Here is a 24429-nt window from a genome sequence, read left to right as displayed (position 1 = left end):
TTATTATGTTTTCATGAAGAAACGTTTGACTCTTACTGGAAATGAGGGTAGCATTCATTTCCGAACTCCTATACCATCAAACATTTAGACGAAATAGAGCTGTTACCTTTTGATGCAAAAGGATGTTTTAATGATGTGGAAAGGATTATATTTTTCTCTACTGAACAGAAGGTATCCGATAGCAATGAGACAGAAATGGGGTTCATGTAAGGTACAAACTCAATTTCCAAATTGCACCAGATCAGGTGGGATGTTTCTCAAATGTCATCTTCTGATGACTCATCTTTATAAGGGGCGTTGGGGTAGCCTAGTGGTCAAAGCGTTGGCTCGTCAGGCCGAAGACCCGGGTTCGAATCCCCACATGGTTACAATGTGTGAAGCCCATTTCTGGTGTCCCCCTCGGTGATGTTGCTGGAATATTGCTAAAAGCGGCATAAAACCAAACTCAGTCAGTCAGTCAGTCATATTTGTAAATGTCTAGCTGGTTCTCTCAAAATGTAAGTAGGTCAGGAGTTTCCCTTCACATATTTCTTGGTTTATTGATAAACAGTTGAAAGTTGTGTTAACCCAAACCCGCTTATGTAAGTGGTCTAATGTAATTGTAAGCTAGGGCCCCACATTTCTACCAAGTATCATTTAAAAACATATCATTATGATTTAGCAAGTGCATTAGTCTTATTCTGCCAGTGTTGAAATAGAATACATGCTTCTTAATATGGCCTAGACTAATTTAATACGATTTTTCCTTAATACCTTTACTTTTGGACATGATTTTGTGTTTCGAGTGTTTACTGGGGTTTTTTCCTGATGGATACTACTTTGTTGACTTATACTTGTAATACCCGTGAAGATCCAGGTTAGATTTGATCTTGTCGTAAGAGGCGACTAACATGATCCGGTGGTCAGGCTCGCTGACATGGTTGACACATGTCATCAGTTCCTAATTGTGTTGAACAATACTCATGATATTAATCACTGGATTGTCTGGTCCAGACTCGATTATTTACAGACCGCCACCATATAGCTGGAATATTGCTGAGTGCAGTGTTAAACAACAAACCAACCGCCATTATACAGTGGAATCTGTCAAATCCGGAATCTTGGGTTTTAAACCGGTTTTCTCCAAAATCCAGACTACTGTCTGAGTCCTGGCAAAATTGTGTTTAATTTATCATTAAAGCTTGTTTTATGGACCGGACTCTCTCAACTGGATTACAGATTATGGACTAAAATAACAGTCCTCACAATCAATTTGCTATGAGAACAATGCTTTAAATTCCAGACTTAGCTGACTAAAATAACAGTCTGTTTAATAAACATCACCGTTACTACGAAGTGATACAATGTCGTGTTGTTTTTTGCCCCAACGGCTTTTTTTGAGGTTCTCAAAATTCGGCTTATCTATGGTAATGTATGGTAACACATCATGGCAGTGCTTACGGTAACGGACAAGAGTCGACTAATCCGGACTGCTTTACAATCCGGACAAATGATTCGGTCCCAGGCCAATCCGTAATAGACAGATCCCACTGTGCTTGTAAGAGGTGCCAAATGGAATCTTTGGTCAGGCATCAGCAGCATCAGCAGCATGTCATGGAACCAGTCTGTAACTCTGTAAACTGAGAGGCTTAACGTACTTTTTCAATATAAATGACGAAATACAAATATCAAATGGCTAACAGTGCAGTAATGGTATCAACTGAAAGTAATGTACCTACTGTACTGCATAGAGTGCATATAAACTGAACGCATAACTTTCTCTGCTTTGCATCTGTAAGTTACTGTTCAGTAAGACTGAGGAACAGAGTACTTTGAAGCTGGGCCGTTTTGTTCTGATTCATTTATCATGTTTTCAGCGAGAACAAGCCTGTTAGTGTACAGGCCAAATGTCTGTTCCTGACATAGACAAACGCTAAGTCTCTGAATATATGTAATTTTGATAGTAACAAATAAACCCATTTAAATTGAAAAGAAGACCTAGTCAGATGGGAAATTCTGAAACTGAGACACTAAACTTGCTTCATTTAGAGCTTTAGCAGTATGGAAAATAAGGCAGTTTAGGAGCTGTGAGACCGATTAGTTCCTAACACTGAATGGTACCAAATGGTACGTTGCTTGTATTGTAATTTTTGGAACAGATTTGAATATTTACATGTTGCACATAGCTGGCATATAGCTTACAGACATGTGAAACAACTGAAAGCAATACTAATATGCATATTGTTCTTGGGCAATATTCTTCTTGTTTTTGTTGTGTTATGTTGAGCTTAACACCTAGATCCTCAAAGTCATTCCTCGTATGACGCTGCATCTGGATTTCACAGTGATACACCAGTTGATGTATTGTGGCATTGTTTGATAAAATTGTCTTCGATACACTAAAAAATCTAATACACTTCGTGTCCAAGATCACATGATAGCTGTCTGTAGTTCTCTTGGGTCAGTCAGTAGAAACCTAGCAAGTATTTATCGTTTTGCCAAAGGCACTGTGTGTATGGCCACTTGATCTTAGATTCAATACCTTGTCACTGCATAGTATGAGAGAATCATGTGAAGATTCTGTACCCATTTAGTATTGAAGTGGTCACCATCAAGGTGGTTACAAGAATAACCATGGAAGTCAGGAACAGGCTGGATGGATTTCTGGTTCATTTTGTTTTCACGGTGAACAATATCAGTATTATGGGGTATGTTCTGGTGTTGATTATATTCTGGAAGAACGAAAAATATATTGAAGTATTGTGAATTATGGGGGTGGGGGGGTTTGTCATTCTGGAGCAACTGTAGAACTATGACTATGTAATGTACAGATATTTAAACATTGTGAAATATGTTCTCTTTGGTGATTGGTTGTCATTGGTTGTCATTGTGCAAATATTTGGTTGAGAACTGCAGGAACAGAATGTGTAATGTACAAGATATTTAAGTATTGTGAAAGTATGTTCTGTTTAGGTGATTGGATGTCATATTGGAAGTATGGCTGCTAGAGGAGCTACAGAATGTATTTAAGTATTGTGAAGTACACTCAGATATTTAAGTATTGTATTAATACACTCAGATATTTAAGTAGTATATGTTCTGTTTAGGTGATTGGATGTCATGCTGGAGGAGCTACAGAATGTGTATTGTACAGATACTTATTATTGTGTGTTTAGGTACATGCTCAGAACTATTTAAGATATTTAAGTATTGTGAAGTATGTTCTGTTTAGGTGATTGGATGTCATGCTGGAGGAGCTACAGAATGTGTATTGTACACTACACTCAGATATTTAAGTATTGGAGGAGCTGAACTATGTATGTTCTATTTAAGTTTAGGTGATTGGATGTCATGCCGGAGGAGCTACATATTGTGTATTGTACACTCAGCTATTTCAGTATGATGACGTGTTGTTTTGTTCATTGGTTATCAAACTGGAGACTCTTTTGAACTCTACAGATATTTCATTTTGAACTAGGGATGTTCATTAAATTTGTTGATATACCAAATATGTATGTTTTTTGTTATTTCAAACCCTATGTTCATTAAATTTGTTTATTTACCAAATATGTATGTGTTTTGTTATTTCAAACCCTATGTTCATTAAATTTGTTGATATACCAAACCCTATGTTCATTTTTGTTGATTTACCAAATATGTATGTGTTTTGTTTCAAACCCTATGTTCATTAAATTTGTTGATTTACCAAATATGTATGTGTTTTGTTTATTTCAAACCCTATGTGCAGTGAGTTTGTTCAAAATTGCCTCTGTTCACCCAGCAGAAAATGGGTACCCGGTTGGATAAAGTCATGTGACTATAACCTTCTAGCACCTAACAGGCAGCTTGGGTTATCCGGGGTAATAATAATCAGGGTGTTAACGCTTTAAGCATGCTTTGTTGCTTGTAGATAAACGCATTATAAAACTTCTCATTATTATTATTATTTACAGATTAAAAATTGTATGCAGCAGAGAGGGTTAGGGTGATCCTGGCACAGTCAGGCTGGTAAGGCTCATCATCAGCTCAGGGCCCTTGCCCCCTCTACACGCAGCCCAGACAGCGAATGGGACTTCTCCCAGGAAACGCTGCCTAGTCGAACCCACCAAGAACTTTCCGGAGAATATGAAGGCTCCCCAACACTGCAGCCTTCTGCATTACCCAGAGTGTCAGAAGGGCTGTATCTCCTGATCTGCGCCAAGAGATCAGGAGGTACCAAACTCAAGGGCACCGAGAACAATGGGGGAGCCTGACGACAGTGTACTTGGGATGCAAAGCGAGACATTTCAAAGGCGAGGTCCGCATATTTATCATGCTTTTCCTTAATCTTGCCAATCAAACAATTATACTGGACCTGACTCGCATCTGCAGCAAGATTTTGTAACTTTATTTTATTCTGAGTCATTGCCCTTATATATACTATTCACACTTTGCTAAGGATCAAATCAAGGATTCAACAGAAAACTATGATGTGGGGTCAAATTTGGTTTAAATATCTAAGCTTTTTGTAAGCATGGATCCTAGGTTTCAGTATGTCATTTCATCTTGTGGATCCCATACCTGCTATTGACAGGTGTTGTGTACTTGTCAATGACTCGTCCTATGATATGTAAAATGGTTTATTGGTGCCATGAAAACCCATTTTTATGGTTACTCATGTATCAAGTGGATAAGGTTAGATTAAAGTAACTGTTTGCCTAAAGAGGGGTTACCATATCATTACTTATCCACTTTTAAATCGATACAATTTCAAATTATAAATCTTCATTTAAGTAAAGTTGTGACTTTTTGTGATCCTTAGCAAAGTGTGAGTTGTATACATACTATACATATTTTTGGGATATTGCTTAGCCGGATATTTGACAATTGATTTTTATCCCCAACCCCGCCATGTAATGCGGGGGAATATAGTCGACGCCTCGTCTGTCTGTCCGTCCATCTGTAATCATTTTGTTTCCAGAGCATAACTCAAAAACTGTTCAATATTTTTCAACAAAAATTGGTAGATATAACAAACAGAACCTAAGCTGGTGCCTTTTGCTATTTACAGATTTTTGTCATTTTAATTTTTCTCGGTATCCATGGAAACGTTTTGGACTTGGTCTTTGGCGGGGGGCTTCGTTTCTGGAGCATAACTCAAGAACCGTTCCATATTTTTCAACAAAACTTGGTAGATATATCAAACAGATCCTTAAGTGGTGCCTTTTGCTATTTGCAGATTTTTGGCATTTTTATTTTTCCCAGTTTCCATGGAAACGATTCAGACTAAGTCCCAAAAGGGAAGGGTGGGTTTCGTTTCTGGAGCACAACTCGAAAACTTCTTAATATTTATCAGCAAAACTTGGCAGATATGTGAGGCAGATCCCAAAAGTGGTGCCTTTTGCTATTTACAGATTTTTGTGATTTATTATTTTCTCTGTTTTCATGGAAACGATTCAGACTTAGTCCCAAAAAGGAGGGGTGGGCTTCATTTCTGGTGCACAACTCGAAAAGCGTTCAGTATCTTTCAACAGACCCTATGAAATTTTGGAATGGTGCCTTTTGCTCTTTACAGATTTTTGGCATTTATATTTCTCATGATTTCCATGGAAACGATTTGGACTTAGTTTGAGAAAAGTCAAGCTGGACTTAAAGTAACTGTCAGATGATTTGTTCTTTCAAATATGTTGGGGCCGGGGGGGGATATGTCATCTTCTGATACTCTTGTATTAACACTTGCCTATATACAAAGCATGAAGCCACATCCCACCGGGGGCGGTGGGCTAGCCTGATGGTTAAACGGTTCGCTCGTCACTCCGAAGACCCGGGTTTGATTCCCGGGTCGGGTACAAGGTGTGAAGCTGATTTCTGGTGTCCCCCGCTGTGATATTGCTGGAATATTGCTAAAAGCGGCGTAAAACCAAACTTACTCACTCATCTCACAGCCGTCATATGGCCGGAATATTGATCAAATTTGCATAATTCCTTTTCCCCGACTAAACATACGTAGCAAAACGGATATCACTATATTCGTCTGATGTCAAGTTACGAAAACTTCACACAAAAGCATATTTTTATTTTGAACGTTTATTTAACAAACCTTTTCAGATAACCTATAAACACTGTTGATAACAAATATTCACACATCTACATGTACATGGGTTTAACAGATGTAGACTAAATAAATTAAAATAATGTGTGCGTACAAGATGTAAGCTGAAATAAAAACAACTTTTTGTATATTCAATACAAAGGGGAGGTTCATAATGTCAAAACAGGTGAGACAGATAGTGAGGAGGTTAGTAAAGAAAGTTGGTCATTCGCTCCACAATATTACCCTTAGCTGCGTATACTACTAATCCTAATGGAGAATGTTAGGAAATATTCAATAAATTTTCCCTCCAGTCAAACTAAAACTAAAATCAAGATCTATGTATTCACGAAAATGTCACGACTGTTGATAAATGACATTTTGAAGATTAGTAATTAAAATTTTGTTTTGCAGGCTTTAAACACCATTTTAATTTTTTTTTTTTTTTAGGTATAGTACAGAACACAGACGTGAAAGGTAAAGGTAAAATCTATATTTAGAGCCAGTAAGTTTCGCGAGGCGCTACTTCCGGTACTAAGCTGGTTCCTGGCTCCTATCAACTGACAACCATGAGCCCATTCGAAAGGGTATGAAACGTTGTTTGTCACCGGAAGTACTAAGGTCTCGCGAAGTGCCGTGACCTACTTACGGGCCCTATTTATACAAACCAGCTTGCCAGTCAAGGGAGGTAAACATGTTACGTAACATTCAAAGAGGAATGTAAATACTGTCTATTTTAACAAGGGAATTTTACGAAAAACATCGATTGGGGAAATTGTGACAAACACTAATGCGCTATTCGTTGGTTTAACATTACTTTTTCGACTCGCTGTGCGCATGCGCAGAACGTGTTAAAATATCCACTGGTCAACTTCCGGTTTGGTCGTATGCTTTACCGAGTGTAAACACACTCTAAAGAACACCAAAATAAAAACAAATATATAGTTTTATGTCAAATGCAACTGATCCCAATTGAATTATGAAACAATGGCCGGGATTAGTTATATATAAATAGCTTAATTTATGTTAACAAGCTAACAAGCTCTTGTATATAGACATCTCACCACCACCGTCCTTCCCGCACATCCCCTTCTCACAACTAAAACAAACCCACATCTCTGATGGAATTGCAACCAAAATGGGACATCAATTATTGAAAAGCAGAGGCAAATGGAAGTATGTACTCAGCTATGAACAGTTGTCACAACGAAAATAATTTTCATAACAGCTTATTTGGAGTGTATTTACACCATCGGTAAACATACGACCAAACCGGAAGTTGGCCAGTGGATATTGTTCACACGCTCTGCGCATGCGCACAGCGAGTTGAAAAGTGATGTGAAACCAACGAATTCAACCTTTGGAATTCAGAATATAATAAGCGTCTAATCGTCTTTATATCAAGCTCACTAACTTCACTGGTAATGGTGAGGACGCATGCAGGGTTAAGAGATCTCTATTGTTCAACGGGGAGGGGAAAACTGTGGCAATGGTGGTTGGTATCACAGTTGTAGGTCAAGGTGAAGGTCATCTGTTGGGGGGAAATCACACGTGCTTGGTTCACACCAGGGATGGCTGCCTTTCGGTCACTTCTGGTTAGGAAGTTATTCGCCGCAATACATACATTTTCACCAAAAAGAGACTTATAAAAGACTCTAGGAGAACTAAAAGGCTATATTTTCCTTTTTTTAAGCAAGATATTAAGGGGAATTTCAAACGACGGTGATGTAGGTATTACGTCAAATAACACTAGAGAAACACACGGGGAGCGGTGGGTCGTCACTCTGGAATGAAAACAACATGGGTAGTTAAAACAGGTAGTATCTACCACGCTGAGGTATATGAGGGGGACGATCACGGCTCTGCGAGCCCGGAGTTCTACACACCATTGTGACTGCTACTTTCAATTACCACAGACACTACACCTCTACTTTTGTCTACAGGAAGCACTAAAACTACTGGGAAGGATAACAATATATGGATGAACAACTTCTTCATTACAATGAGAGTATCACTTGTTTGATAACGGTGTTATAACCTGTACCGAAACGTCGCTCTTATTGCAATGAAGAAACTGTTCATCCATATATTGTTATCCTTCCTTCCTTACCAATTTGGGCGGTGGGGTAGTCTTGTGGTTAAGGCGTTCGCTCGTCACGCCGAAGACCCGGGTTCGATTCCCCACATGGGTACAATGTGTTAAGCCCATTTCTGGTGTCCCCTGCCGTGATATTGCTGGAATATTGCTAAAAGCGGCGTAAAACCAAAACTCACTCACTCTCACTCCTTACCAATTTCTCAAAGAAATCACTAAAACTACTGCTGCGTTACTGTTTAGCGTTAATTCTACAGCTACAGCTGCAATAACTATCACAGCTGTTACTAAAAATACAGCGATTGCTTCTACTACAGCTGTTGCTACTTCTACAGCTACCTCTAATTCTGCTACAGCTACTACTTGTAGTTGGTGACACTACTACAACCACCACTACTACTATTACTACTACTACTACTACTACTACTACTACCTCGACCATGAATTAATACAGTACACAACGTTTATTACGTACTGACGGATGTCACGATCTGGGGGTTTTCGGCCCTATATACTTTATATATATTTTAGTTGACATGCCTATACTGAACTACTGTTGTAACGAACGCTAACTACTGTTGTAACGAACGTTAACTACTGTTGTAACGAACTAAACTCTGCTCTACTTTTAAGCTCGTTATGACCGTAGGTTACTGACAGGTATTTCCGTTAGTGTTGTATGCATTTATTTTTAATATGCTCAGTATGCGAGCCGCGGAACTGACTTGAGCATGGAGCGTGGAGTCTTGCTTGGCAATGAATGTTTAACATGTGATTATCACATGAACTCGTCCTGTACTAGGAATCTGCTTTAAATTATCACAGGTTAAAGTCGGGGCAAATCCTCCATGGTACACATTACACTCATAAAACAATACATTACATGCATGACACATATACACAGAACCGATTTGGTAATGATGATATTAGGCAGACATAAATATCGATCATATAACAACACAAAGCGGGCAACAAAAGCCAAATTCTAAGTCAGCTTACATTGTTACAATCAGACACATATACATATAGTAGCATTCTATGCAGAAGTCCGAGACATCGAAACGGAGAGTAATAAGACCACTTATATAGCGCTGAGCTCCACGCCGCACGGCCATGCTCTAAGCGCATACAACATGATGCACATTATTACCCCAGTTAACCCATACTGCCTGGTACCCATTCACTGCTGGGTGAACAGAAATTTTTGAACTGACACACTTGTGGAGAGACCACATGGGTAACATGCGCTTCGTTGTGGAGCAGGACTGATGTCCTTGAAATTTACAGGAGAGATCCAAACACGGTTACAATCCAAGGACTCTCCGGGAACAACTTTGCTTAACTTCTACTTATTAGTGACCTGGGCCCTATGCCCAAAACCACACACCACTACACTAGTGACATTACAAGACGTTCTCATCCATACCTGTGGAAATGCATCAGTTATGTTTCAGTAGCTGATAATCAGCTTGAAAAAGACTGTATGGCGTTAAAGCTTGTTAACCAACCGTCTGCATACAAATCCAATACACCTGTCGAAATACTTCTTAGATACTAGTATCTTGAGCTCTTAACCCGACAACGCAATAAACTGTCTGTCCCATTGAAGCTGCTTGATATCCCTTATAAAATAACCAAATATTCTTTTGCCACTTTAAGTCATTATATGTTAAAAAGAAAGAGCACTTAGGGTCATTTATGACTTTTTTTAATAGACTTATGTTCACTAAAACATTGTTATCCTTAACACCAGTTCAGAGAAGACATTCGGTTAGAACTATGCTCCCAATGATCAATAAGTGCATATGCATCGTTTCTTTTTCCTGTGAGTATACATAGAACATGTTTACTAAATAACATTCTGAAGTTAGGGCAGCCCATTCTAAAACACAGACCTAAACTTCAGACCTAAGATCACCCTTTACCGATCCTGATATGGCAATGGCTGCCCTCGCAACTGTATCGAATCTGGGCTGGCTATGCCGAGCAATATGTAAGAATCTAGCAATCTATATGAACTGCAAGATTCAATCACTGATAGATTACATATATACCCGGGAAAACGTTAAGTTCAATGCCTGCTTTCTGTAGATGGTCGCAAGTACTTGGTACACTCACAGAAGAGGGACATTACTAAAACCTAAAATGGTGGTCGAATAACTCATATTGTACCGTTACGGTTATGTAACAAGTCATCAGATAAACGATTTTGGTTCGATTTCCATTTGAGCATGGTACTTCCTATACAAAGACTATTGTTCCGAGAGAAAATTCAAGTTAAGATTTTAATAAACGTTCTTCTCGAAGGAAATATAACGTCATTTGTGCTTAACATTTTCCAAGGTAAATAGCAGGCACATATTAACACAAGCAGAAGCAACTAAAAGTTAAGAGTACACATGATATATAATAATTAACATACTATTGCTATGTCATGCATCCAATATACTTTGATTTTTAACACGAATAATTATATTTATTAGCTGTTAATTTGTTATATGGCCTTAAATGTACGGAAACAAATGATCCTTGCATTTTGGTAGACATATCCTCTACACTCCCAAAACGGGATTCAACGTAATTTCCGACTGTCATGCATTTGGGTCTGTCACCTGACCATTTCTGGAAACTATACTTTGTGTTTTCGAAGTGCTGTCACAATCTTAATACAGACAAAGAAGAAGGAAAACAGACAAAGAGTTAAAAAATATGCCCAAGTTCAAACATTTAAGATGGCCAAAGTGTGCGCCGGTATTTCTGATTCGACACAAATTTCCAAATTGTTCCACAATCTCGTGTGACAATGATGAGCAGGAATAGCACTGTGATGGCGTAGGTTCGGAATGATTGTCAAGGAAACCTTCGTAATTATTAGTGATCTTCTCATGCATGAAAGGTAGCATGCATGTGCTTCAACACAAAGACGCTAAAATATCATCGCCATGCTCCACCACCATCACAGCAACATCACAGCTCCACCACCACACAGCACAGTTACACCACCAGCACCACATCATCAGCTACACCACCACAACACACAGTTACGCCACCAGCAACATCACAGCTACACCTCCAGCAACATCACAGCTACACCACCAGCAACATCACAGCTACACCACCAGCAACATCACAGCTACACCACCAGCAACATCACAGCTACACCACCACCACAGTTACACCACCAGCAACATCACAGCTACACCTCCAGCAACATCACAGCTACACCACCAGCAACATCACAGCTACACCACCACCACCAGCAACATCACAGCTACACCACCAGCAACATCACAGCTACACCACCACCACAGTTACACCACAAGCAACATCACAGCTACACCTCCAGCAACATCACAGCTACACCACCAGCAACATCACAGCTACACCACCACCACAGTTACACCACCAGCAACATCACAGCTACACCACCACCACCACTACATCACAGCTACACCACCAGCAACATCATAGCTACACCACCACAGCAACACCACAAGCAACATCACAGCTACACCTCCAGCAACATCCAGCTACACCACAAGCACACCACCACCACAGATACACCACCACCAACATCACAGCTACACCACCACCACAGCTACACCACCAGCAACATCACAGCTACACCACCAGCAACATCACAGCTACACCACCAGCAACATCACAGCTACACCACCACCACAGTTACACCACCAGCAACATCACAGCTACACCACCAGCAACATCACAGCTACACCACCAGCAACATCACAGCTACACCACCAGCAACATCACAGCTCCACCACCACCTTAGTTACATCACCAGCAACATCAACAAAGCTCTATATGTTCAAGACATACTGATCTGAAGACGAGCAAGTGTCAGAATGACCCATACTACATATTTTCTTGTGTCCTTTCTTCCAAGCCTGCTTCTGACACGCCGTTGAGCAGTACCACGCCCTCTTGCACTTGGAGCACTGGGGGAACTTCTTGCCCTCGTCGGCCGACTTACCGCACTGGGTACACGCCATGGGCCCGTCCCCCTCAAAGTTACATCTGATACACCTGCACCAGAAGTTGTAGGACCGGTACAGCCAGGCTCTGCGTTGTCTACGGGGCATGGTGGTGTTTATATAGGTGATGCACACCTCTTCGCCCTTCTTTATCCCTCCGCGGACGCGTACCCCTACGCCAGGTTTACCATCAACAACATAGTCCATCACTTCCGCGCTGTTTGCGCACGAGTGGTTCATACATGCGTGAAGGGGAAACATACCGGCGAACTCCCCTTCCGGGGGATCAGCTGGTATGAATTTGGCGATGCCTTTCCATCTGGGATTGTCTCTGAATCGCTCGATGAAAATTCGTAGTGGATTTCGGGAGTCGGAAAACGCTTGGACGTTGCACGTGGCTTGGAAATATCTCCCGTCAAACTCTCGCTTTGTGATTTCGTATTTCAGTCCGTCGCCAAGATCTTTGAAGATCTCTATCATGAGTTGAAACATTTTGGGGATGACATCAGCGTTACTTGAAGAGCCATAGGCAATGAATCTGAAATATGTGTCACACATAAAGTAATAATGTACCAGATGTTATATTTGGGATTACACTTTCTTAGAACAGGTGAACTTGAAGTACTTTTCGTGTTCAGTACTAACATGGGATTCGAACCCAGACTCTGAGAGTGTGCCACCAAATAGCCAGCACACAAAATCAGCGCTCTAACCCACTTAACCACGGAGTACTAGAATTTGCACTTTACTAAGATCCCAAACATAACGTTTATTGCATTTGACAAACTTCTGAAATTATTATTAAGAAATAGTTATCATTATCATGGATTATGTTAACATTTCAGTAACATTCATATTCAACGAAAAGACAAATCTAATTCCCAAGAAACCTAAGTTATCATTTCCGTTGAACGGTTCATGCTAATAGAAAACCCTTGAGGATTTTATCTCAATACATTCACGATCACGATAGTATAATAACGTTCTATTATATGACTATTAACAATTAACACATACTTTATAGAAGGCACACTATGCCAGGGATGAAACTCCATGTTAACGTTCAAAACAATATTCAGAACTATTTTAATGTGGGTGTAAAACGTATGTTAATGTATATATATTAAGGCCACTCTACTGGTTAGTTATTCATACTGATGGCAGTATGAGAACAGTGGGGTTATCAAATGGTATACAAAGGGTGCAGGGGCTTCCTTCTATAACGCGGTACATGGGGTTTGATCTACATATATTATATCGTTACGGGTTGACAGTTATTCTGGTCAATGAAGTGATTGAAAAACATGCACTAGGTGTAAGATTATCGGTGGTGCGCCATGTTTGTTGAAACACACTAACGCACCATGTTGCTGTAACAGACTGTAGTGCGCCATGTTGCTGGAACAGACAGTGGTGCACCACAGACTAATGCACCATGTTGCTGTAACAGACAGTGGTGCACCACAGACTAACGCACCATGTTGCTGTAACAGACAGTGGTGCACCACAGACTAACGCAACATGTTGCTGTAACAGACAGTGGTGCACCACAGACGAACACACCATGTTGCTGAAACAGACAGTGATGCACCACAGACCAATGCACCATGTTGCTGTAACAGACAGTGGTGCACCACAGACGAACGCACCATGTTGCTGAAACAGACAGTGGTGCACCACAGACCAATGCACCATGTTGCTGTAACAGACAGTGGTGCACCACAGACGAACGCACCATGTTGCTGTAACAGACAGTGGTGCACCACAGACGAACGCACCATGTTGCTGGAACAGACAGTGGTGCACCACAGACTAATGCACCATGTTGCTGTAACAGACAGTGGTGCACCACAGACGAACGCACCATGTTGCTGGAACAGACAGTGGTGCACCACAGACTAACGCACCATGTTGCTGTAACAGACAGTGGTGCACCACAGACTAACGCACCATGTTGCTGTAACAGACAGTGGTGCACCACAGACTAACGCAACATGTTGCTGTAACAGACAGTGGTGCACCACAGACTAATGCACCATGTTGCTGTAACAGACAGTGGTGCACCACAGACTAACGCACCATGTTTCTATAACAGACAGTGGTTCACCACAGACTAACGCACCATGTTGCTGTAACAGACAGTGGTGCACCACAGACTAACGCAACATGTTGCTGTAACAGACAGTGGTGCACCACAGACTAACGCACCATGTTGCTGTAACAGACAGTGGTGCACCACAGACTAACGCACCATGTTGCTGTAACAGACAGTGATGCACCACAGACTAACGCACCATGTTAACTGACAGTAACAGACATGTTGCCAGTGGTGGTGCACCACAGACTAACGCACCATGTTGCTGTAACAGACAGTGGTGCACCACAGACTAACGCCCCATGTTGCTGTAGCAGACAGTGGTGCACCACAGACTAACGCACCATGTTGCTGTAACAGACAGTGGTGCACCACAGACTAACGCCCCATGTTGCTGCTGTAGCAGACAGTGGTGCACCACAGACTAACGCACCATGTTGCTGTAACAGACAGTGATGTACTATGTTTCCGTAACAGACTAACGCACCATGTTGCTGTAACAGACAGTGGTGCACCACAGACTAACGCACCATGTTGCTGTAACAGACAGTGGTGCACCACAGACTAACGCCCCATGTTGCTGTAGCAGGCAGTGGTGCACTACAGACTAACGCACCATGTTGCTGTAACAGACAGTGATGTACTATGTTTCCGTAACAGACTAATGCCCCATGTTGCTGTAGCAGACAGTGGTGCACCACAGACTAACGTCCCATGTTGATGTAACAGACAGTGGTGCACCACAGACTAACGCCCCATGTTGCTGTAGCAGACAGTGGTGCACCATGTTTCCGTAACAGACTAATGCCCCATGTTGCTGTAGCAGACAGTGGTGCACCACAGACTAACGCACCATGTTGCTGTAACCGACAGTGATGTACTATGTTTCCGTAACAGGCTATTGCACCGTGTTGCTGAAACAGACTGAATCTTTATAAAGAGTGTTGCATTAATTTAGGAGGAGAGTATTGTAGGAATGGTTTAAAATGAAAGTAGGGACAATAAAATGGGGGGGGGGGGGGTCGAGAGGCGGACGAGGGATGTCGTAGGTGCAGAGTGAGAAGAAAACAAAAACCTTTTGTCACAGTATTTACCATGTTAAAGTAAGTTTCGTTTCGAAAGTACAAAATATTCCTTATGATGCGTGACGTTGCCTAATGATTTGCTAGGATATCCAGCACATTATTAAAAATAGTTTCCTTATAAATTAGCTCTCGAATGCACTGCTACTAGTGTTTTCTATGATACTTTTGATCATCTTCATTTATATTTAGAAGGTAAACATAATAAATGCAACAAAAAAGGAAAACATATACCTGTTAGTACCATGCTCCAGGAAATTAAAGTTAGAAGTGGAGAGGAAATAAAATTCTTAAATCACCGCCGCAGTGGAGCTTGGGCCATGCTCCAATCAGACTTTATTGGGATGGATCTTCCTGCCTTCTCAGCCAATCGCTTTGCTTCACATGCTATAGTTCCCCACATCCTGACAAGAACAAAGGGAGAGAATGACGCGTTCCACCACCCCTTCCAGCACTGACCGTCGCCACCCTTCAGCGATTTGTAATCGTCACAGACTTCATAGAGCCTGTTAATGGTCTTGTTTACTGAAGGGCACACTACCCTGTGATAGGTAGTCCACGCCTCGTCCCTACACTTTATACTGCAATATATTTCTCGGGAACAACCCTGACATGGGTGAATTTTTCGTTTCGGCCAATAATGGGCGATGGCTTTTTTCAGTTCCTCATTTTTAAGATCTGCGGGTGTGAATACCCCTTCCGGTTTCAACATGGACACTGCGCATTGGCAACACGCAGGGACGTCTTGGGTTGCTAGAGTCTGGGCTAGAATTACTGGTTTGTCAGTCAAAATGATATCGTGATTTCTCATATCTTTCTTCGCCTTCACAGCACGGCCATATTGGTTGAAGATCACATCGGCGTTGGTTTTGGCCGCTAGGGGGCCATACAATCTGGCAACGCGGATCGTCTGGAACAAGATGGCGGCCTCCTTGTTGTCCTTGTCCTTGTTGAGCTGTGTAGAGCGCCTCAACCATGTCTCCGCCATCAACGGTAACTCAAGTCCAGCCAGGATCTTGCCTGTCAATTAACATAATATCAACATGGAACAAGTCAGACTACTTTGGGTTTTTCTGGGGGTATTATGTTACCTCATCTTGCATTATTGAACAGTTATTGATAAAAAAAATACACCTTGATTTTACATGGACACTTTCTCAATATTGTATATTTGAATTGTACAGTTCTTGTCTAAGTGAACATGATCCTACGCAATTCAGCAATGTTCCAGCAATATCACCGCGTAGGGGCATCAAAATTCAGTTTCATTCATGTACGTTGTAAGGATGTTCGGGTGGGGGATTTGTTTGGGTCATTCTGTTTGTTTGTTTGTCGGTTGATGGTGAACGCCGCACTCAGCAATTTTCCAGCTATATGACGGCGGTCTGTAAATAATCCTCTCTGGACGAGACAATCCAGTCACTGACATGATGAGCACCTTCCTATGCAATTGGGATGGGATGACTACCCGTTAGTCGCCTCTTACGACAAGCCTGGGTTGCTGAAGACCTATTCTAACCCGGAACTTCACGGGTCTCAAATTGCTAACAGTGCAATAATGGTATCAACTGAAAGTTATGTAATTCATCCCCATTAGTCGTCTCTTACGACAAGCATGGATTGCTGGAAACCAATTCTAATTCAATTCTTCAATGAGAATACGATGGCATGCATCAATCAGTTAGGCGAGACTGATTCCGAATGTCGCCATTTACGACAACCTCTTCTTCACAGAGATGCGCGAGTGAACTAACTGTTTAACATTAGGGACTAACACCGATTAATAACATATAAGAGCAGAAAGCAAAAGAAGCAAACCCAGAGATCACTATTTCTTTAGTATTTACCACTCCTCCAAACAAAACCCATCCACCTTGTTAGAACAACATAGTCCGTAATAATGTATACCTCATATCGTTCATAAAACAGAAAACATAAGTCAAAACTGTCTGACTGAGTGCGGTTTTACGCGCCTTTTAGCAATAATCCAGCAATATCATTTTTACCCATGTGGGGAATTGAACCCGGGGTCTTCAACGCTTTAACCATTAGACTACCCCAGGGCCCTTACACAGCCAAGAATGTCTTTCAGTATTTCCCTCCAGTCCTGACCTTGGTGTTTTCAGAGCATACAACAATGAACTGTTGTGGTGGTCATAGACAGCCTCAGATACAACTCATACTAAACGATGCTACCCAGGTACAAGATCGCAGACTTCCCTACACTTCTGGAGCTTAACATTCCCACACCTTTCTCACAAACTCACAAGTGCTGAAAGTACATGCACTCGTTTGCCACTTTGTGTGGAGCCATTTGTTCCCATGTTCCTGGTACAACGCGCCATCACAGAGCAGTTTTGCCTGTGTGTGCTAGCCAGCCAGAGCATGCAGGCTGTATCAATATTAGCCCGACCCCTGACCTTCTCCCGTTGCCAGACATGTGCTCCGCGTTTATATCAACGATAAGCAATTACCAGAGAACACAAACAAACCGTCTCTGCCACGACGTGAGTTGATAGTCACAGTTACCTTCTGTGGGAACACTGCTTTGAAATACTAAGTAAAGCAGAAACAACCTTAACCTTTTGGAAAACAAGACAACGCAAAATAAATGCTATCAAATAATTCAGAGAACAATTTGCGCAAGTTAATTCAGTGTACATCGTGGATAATTTTGCAACCTCCTGTTTGGAATATTTTTTTTTTTTTTTTTTTGGTAGTTGTTAGAAGGTTCATGGAAGTGATCTTCATGGGATGTCGCTGAAAGAAGATTAAAAGGATTTGCTCTCTTACTGGGTTATTTTTAAAAAATAAATCTCTTATTAGAATCACGCTGTGTAATAGTTGGAAACATTTATAGGAACGTCTTCTTATGTGGAATGTTTTGTGAAAGGTGCTTTCTTGCAAATGTTTCCATTAAATACATAGTATGATTTTGACAGTACTCGACTCTAAAAAAGATTGTATATCCGAGAATGGAAACATGTTATCATGATCATTATTTGCAGTATAGATCAGTCGAGACCCATCCCCACTCCACAAGGATGACAGACACGCGTGCCCTGTCGCCGGAAGTGACACAATTTGCTGTAGGTGCCAGAAACCAATCGTCAGTCCGAATTCTAAATAAGTGACCCGTGAAGATGCGGGGTAGAATAGGTCTTAAGCAACCCATGCTTGCCACAAAAGGCGACTATGCTTGTCGTAAGAGGCGACTAACGGGATCAGGTGGTCAGGCTCGCTGACTTGGTTGACACATGTCATCGGTTCCCAATTACGCAGATCGATGCTCATGCTGTTGGTCACTGGATTGTCTGGTCCAGACTCGATTATTTACAGACCGCCACCATATAGCTGGAATATTGCTGAGTGCGGCGTAAAACTAAATCAATCACTCACTCACTCTAAATAAGTCCTGATGATGTTTCTTAGTTGGTAGCGTGTACAAAGTGTTTGGGTTTCAACAAAGTGTTTAAAATGTCTCACATCTGCATCGTTCTATCTTTCCTTCCACATAGAACTTACCCGTGAGATCAGGGCTAGAATATTGGTCTTCAGTAACCCATGCTTGTCGTAAGAGGCCACTCAGGCGATCGGGTGGTCAGGCTCGCTGACTTGGTTGACACATGTCATCGGTTCCCAATTGCGCAGATCGATGCTCATGCTGTTGATCACTGGATTGTCTGGTCCAGACTCGATTATTTACAGACCGCCACCATATAGCTGGAATATTGGTGAGTGCGGCGTAAAACTAAATCAATCACTCACTCACTCTAAATAAGTCCTGATGATGTTTCTTAGTTGGTAGCGTGTACAAAGTGTTTGGGTTTCAACAAAGTGTTTAAAATGTCTCACACCTGCATCGTTCTATCTTTCCTTCCACATAGAACTTACCCGTGAGATCAGGGTTAGAATATTGGTCTTCAGTAACCCATGCTTGTCGTAAGAGGCGACTCAGGCGATCGGGTGGTCAGGCTCGCTGACTTGGTTGACACATGTCATCGGTTCCCAATTGCGCAGATCGATGCTCATGCTGTTGATCACTGGATTGTCTGGTCCAGACTCGATTATTTACAGACGGCCGCCATATAGCTGGAATATTGCCGAGTGCGGCGTAAAACTAAACTCACTCACTCACTCCACATAGAACTGACACGTCGTGATATGACTGTTGTTGCATTACACCATACTCACCCACAAAATAACCTGATTTATTCGTCTACTCTTACCTCCAAGAAGCCACACTTCCGCCGACCGCACAGATTCGGAGAAGGAGTTGACGGTTCTGAAGGCCTCTCTGTAATCCTTCTGTTCGTACAGAACCTCAATCCTGCCCTTCCAGTTTTCAAAGTTGGTAGCGTCATGCTCTAGAGCCGCCGTGAACTCTTCTAATGCTTCGCCCAAAGCACCTTTGGCTTTAGCCTTCAGTCCTTGAATGAGACGCGCACGAGACAGCTCTGGATTCGGCACCAATGGGGTTATATTCGGCGCATCGAACAACTTCCATGTCTCCATTATCTCCTTCTCAAGTCTCTCCACATCGTCGTCTCCGGGATATCGCTCCTGGGAACACATTTTCAAGGCATCATAGTTGGACTCTGCCTCTTTGTCCGCAGCTTCGTACTGAGTGACAATGGCGTGTTGTAGATGTCGCAATCCGGCCGCGATGGCTTTGTCGTCAGCGTTGACGTCCAAGCCTGACTTGTAGGCTCTGTATGCGTCCTCAAACTTTCCTCTCATGGTCAGGGATTGTCCTTGTACAAGGTAGCCAGTCACGCACAAAGGGTCTCTGGTTGTGCATTTCTCTGCTTCGATCGTTGCCTCCTCGTATCTTTCCAGGCCAAGCAAGCACTGGGCTTTCTTTAGGTAAACTTCTGTCGTACACTCGACATCGTTGCCTTTATCTATCTTATCGTAATAAGACAATGCCTTCTCAAAGTCATTCGCACCGAAGGCGTTCTCCGCAGTCCTCAAACAGTCTGCTAGAGACATTTTCGGGTGTTGTCTTTCAGCCTTGATCCTACAAAGAAATACAACATTAGAAATTACAAGCACTTGTAGATGATCTTATATTATAATAAAAAATATAAAATAAAATAATTTAATAAATATAACTGTCATTGTGGCAGTTGAAAAGTTTAAGCCGCTTTCAGCAGTATTCCAACATTTTGAAAGCGGGAGGACACTTGAAATATGTATGTATGTATGTATGTATGTATGTATGTATGTATGTATGTATGTATGTATGTATGTATGTATGTATGTATGTATGTATGTATGTATGTATGTATGTATGTATGTATGTATGTATGTATGTATGTATGTATGTATGTATGTATGTGGCGTATAACACCATTCACTCAGTAATTACCTCAATACAGCAGCGTGTGTGTCTGTGGCTTAAAGAATTATTCCACTACTAAGGTTATGATAACAAGGATGGTTTAGCATGTCTTTTTATGGCGTTATAACTGTGTAAATATATGATACAAAACCATTTCTATAATAATAAGAAACATCGACTAGAAGATGAAGCTGCCGAACCACTCCGACTACGTCAAAAGCATGTGTTTATTTATCACTATAGATGAAGTGTTGACGAAAGCATGTGCTTATGAATCACTATGGATGAAATGGACAAGAGCATGTACTAATGAATCACTATGGATGAAATGTTGACAAAAGCATGTTCTTATGAATCACTATGGATGAACTGGACAAGAGCATGTGTTTATGAATCACTATGGATGAACTGTTGACAGAGGTATGACATGCTCATTGATAATATGGTGAATATAAGCGACGATAAATCTTATGCTGAAGAAAACAAATCAAATTTCTATTATCCTTGGATTTAGGATAATGTCAGGATATCATGACCCACTGGTTGAACTTGCATCCGTCACACACATGCAAAGGCGAGTAAAATGTTGACGGAATTTTGTCATAAGACTTGAAAGCCTGGGCCTCCTTTCACAAAGCTCTAAATTGATCGTAAGTCTCTAAGGTAACCTTAGTGCAATGTTAAAGAATGGGAGTTAAGGTTAACCTTAGTAAAGGTTGCTTCGTGAAAGGAGCCCCAGACTGAGACTTTATTGTTGTGACGCTGGTAACCTATTAAACACTTTTGAACAAGAGTCGTACGGCGTTCCACTATTGGATTGCTTAAGTCATCCCATCTCAAACATAAGTAGTATTTGTTGTCACGCATAATCGCTATGCATAGATCTGAATGTGAAACAGGTGGTACTGTTTCGAGGGTCTCGCTTATTTCTAGCTAAGGGGCGGCGGGGTAGCCTAGTGGTTAAAGCGTTCGCTCGTCACGCCGATGGAACGGGTTCGATTCCCCACATGGGTACAAGGTGTGAAGCCCATTTCTGGTGTCCTCGCCGTGATATTGCTGGAATATTGCTAAAAGCGGCGTAAAACCAAACTCACTCACTCACTATTTCTAGCTAAGGTGGTAAAGTCTGTGGACGCGAAATAGCTTTTGTTGGCCATTATTGAATGATATCAAATCAACGATGTACTTGTTTTACATTTTCCATCCGAACAGACATTCCGATTCCTATGGATGACGTAACAGATCAGCAAGAGGGGACACAGTTGTGGCATGTGCATGCTGACGTCTTCTCTAAACGCCTCATCCCCAAATCTGATGTCTTTGTTGTCCGTGAACATGAAGTCATTTCATATGTTGTTTTCTCAGTAGACTTCAGACGATATTTGTTAGATATATTCCTATCGATGGACACCATCATGCATGAACATAATAATGAAAGGCCGAAACAAAGCTTGAGGAGATAGTATAGTGTTTTGCCTGTGCTGATCTGTTGGTATCTGGGGGTCTTTAGATGCTCCTCGGCAACACGTTATAAAAATAGTTTTCACGTCGAGACTTGTCTCAGGCGAAGATTACAGGTAGTTGGTGGAAAAAATCACGAAACTCTCTGGCATAGCAATTATCGCGTCTGATCTATGAAGTTAAGATTGGAAGAAAATAGATCAGTGGCGTGAGCCCGTTGGTGCCATCTTGAAGATCGTAAAGGGGGAATAACTGCACATAAAGTCATCTAGCATTAACTACCTCCCCTTCGCGGCAAACTGATTAAACTGTCGGACTCAATGTTATAATACAAGTTCTCCTAATCTTAAAGCCTTGGCCTTTTCAGACTTATCTCTTTTGAATCATTATACATAACTTCTTTGAGAGGCATTTAGAAGTTGGGGCAGTAAGGAAGGATAACAATATATGGATGAACAACTTCTTTATTGCTGTGAGAGCTGTGAGAGCAGCACAGCAAGAAAGAAGTTGTTTATCCACTGTTATCCTTCCTCATTATACATAGACGAAGGAAATACATCGAATCTACCTCATAAATTGAAATAATACAACATGACGCGAAGTCCGGTTCATCTCCAGTTTTGAGTGAGGTTAAAGAATATGTGTGTTTATAGGCAGGGGGCGTAGCTACCAATATTAAAAAAGCCTGGGTTGTTGCTAAAAAGGTTGGGCAAGCCTCAAAAATATGAAGCTTTGCAAAAATATGGCTTGCTACGCGCCTGATAGGATAACGCCGTACTCAGCAGTATTCCCAGAATCACGATGCCAATTCGGAAATAATCGATTCTGGATCAGACAATCCAGGGATTGATATTATCGATAACACGCAGACTGGGCACAATAACGCATTCATCCAAGTCACCGTTAACGACCGGAATACCTTGCTGGAACATATTGTTATCTATACGTCCCCATGGGACACATGAATGAACGCATTGCCGCCATACAGCCGAGCATACCAAATTTGGGAAAAAAGGTTGTTCACGTTTGTACTTACACTAACGCTTAGACTCTGAATGTATGTAATTTTGATAGTAACAAACAAACCCATATAAATTGAAAAGGAGTCCCAAGGAGACCAGAGATTCAGAACCTGAGGAAATCTAGACTTACTTCATTTAGGGCTTTAGCATTACAGAGAGGGCTTGGCAGTAGGAAACATAATGTGGTTCAGGGACTGTGAGACAGACTAGTTTGTACTGAGCTTCTTCCCTGCTACGTTAACAATCGGATCTCGGGCAGAAGGTAAACGGCAATTTTCCCCTTGGAGTTTTTTTGTGTAATTGAAGAGATAGATATTTTTGGCTACAACGAGATATCCGAGCATTGCGTGTGTATGTAATAATTAATAATGCAGAGTAAATAGTTTACAATATGTAAATCATTAACGAGACTGGGCTGATAAGACTAACCAAATGGGACTCAGAAGCGACGGAAGTGTTCGCCATTGGTCTTGTAACAGCTCTGTCAAATCGTAACAGGGAGAACAGGTTTTCCAATTTACGCCAGAGCGTCATGGACATCTGCCAAAGTCCTCGTTCCCGAGAATTGCAAAAATACAACCCCTATCTGTTGACAATAGGAACCACACTGCTGCACATGCCAGTCACTTCCACGGCATCCTGATCTTGGTAATTACAGCTCGGCAAGAGATGATGCCATGGATTCTATCCCTCTAGCACAACTATCTCTGACGTATTCCACAGTTCAAACACATCAGAACATATTGATATGAATGCGATACACAGAACCCATCATTACCACACTAAGTTATTTTAGTTTTAAAATGGTACTCTTTGTTTACCTAAATAACAGGCAGTACTTACGTAAATCTTGTTTCGCTGTGGCATGAGCTGTCTCCGTGGTATGAGCTGTCTCTACCAGGTCGCTACCATGTTGCGGTTCCAGATCTAGCGACGTTATAAAGCTATTACCGAGACCACGCGTACTCAATAACTGACATCCCAGTATCTTCTCTACAGCAGATCAAATATCCCCCTTCCTCACACTAACGGACTTCCCAGCGCCACCTGGAGGCAGATAATGGCACCACGCATCCAACACGTGCGTCGATATGCAGGGGAAGGGTATCGGTTACCCGTTCGTATCGCAGGGGGCAGGGACTGGTGAACTCTCTGTGTCTGTGGGAGAACCAGGCGCCCGTGGGTCGAGATGGGTTTAGGGTTGTTAATATTGATGTGCACATGGGGTGGGTGTTATGAAAGCTGTGCTGAAAGCTCTCTGTCGGAGAGAAGACGCCATGTGGATT

The 24429-nt window shown here is 41.7% G+C and overlaps 1 protein-coding gene across 1 annotated transcript; it reads right to left on the bottom strand.

Annotated features, from left to right (window-relative positions):
- Positions 1–7273: 7273 nt before the first annotated feature.
- Positions 7274–24180, bottom strand: LOC124284339. The gene is made up of 5 exons (XM_046720421.1): positions 23987–24180; positions 19546–20336; positions 15616–16336; positions 12022–12677; positions 7274–7833 (listed from the first exon to the last, which is right to left on the bottom strand). Exons 2-5 carry the CDS (start codon positions 20306–20308, stop codon positions 7829–7831), a joined length of 2145 nt encoding a protein of 714 aa, XP_046576377.1. The 5' UTR covers positions 20309–20336; positions 23987–24180; the 3' UTR covers positions 7274–7828.
- Between the last annotated feature and the right edge of the window lie 249 nt (positions 24181–24429).

This window comes from Haliotis rubra, unplaced genomic scaffold (genome assembly GCF_003918875.1).
Source record: "Haliotis rubra isolate DU_JTF1 unplaced genomic scaffold, ASM391887v1 Scf334, whole genome shotgun sequence".
NCBI classification, from domain to species: Eukaryota; Metazoa; Mollusca; class Gastropoda; order Lepetellida; family Haliotidae; genus Haliotis; species Haliotis rubra.
The sequence above is the reverse complement of the archived record's forward strand: the minus strand, read 5'-3'. Positions and strand labels throughout refer to the sequence as shown.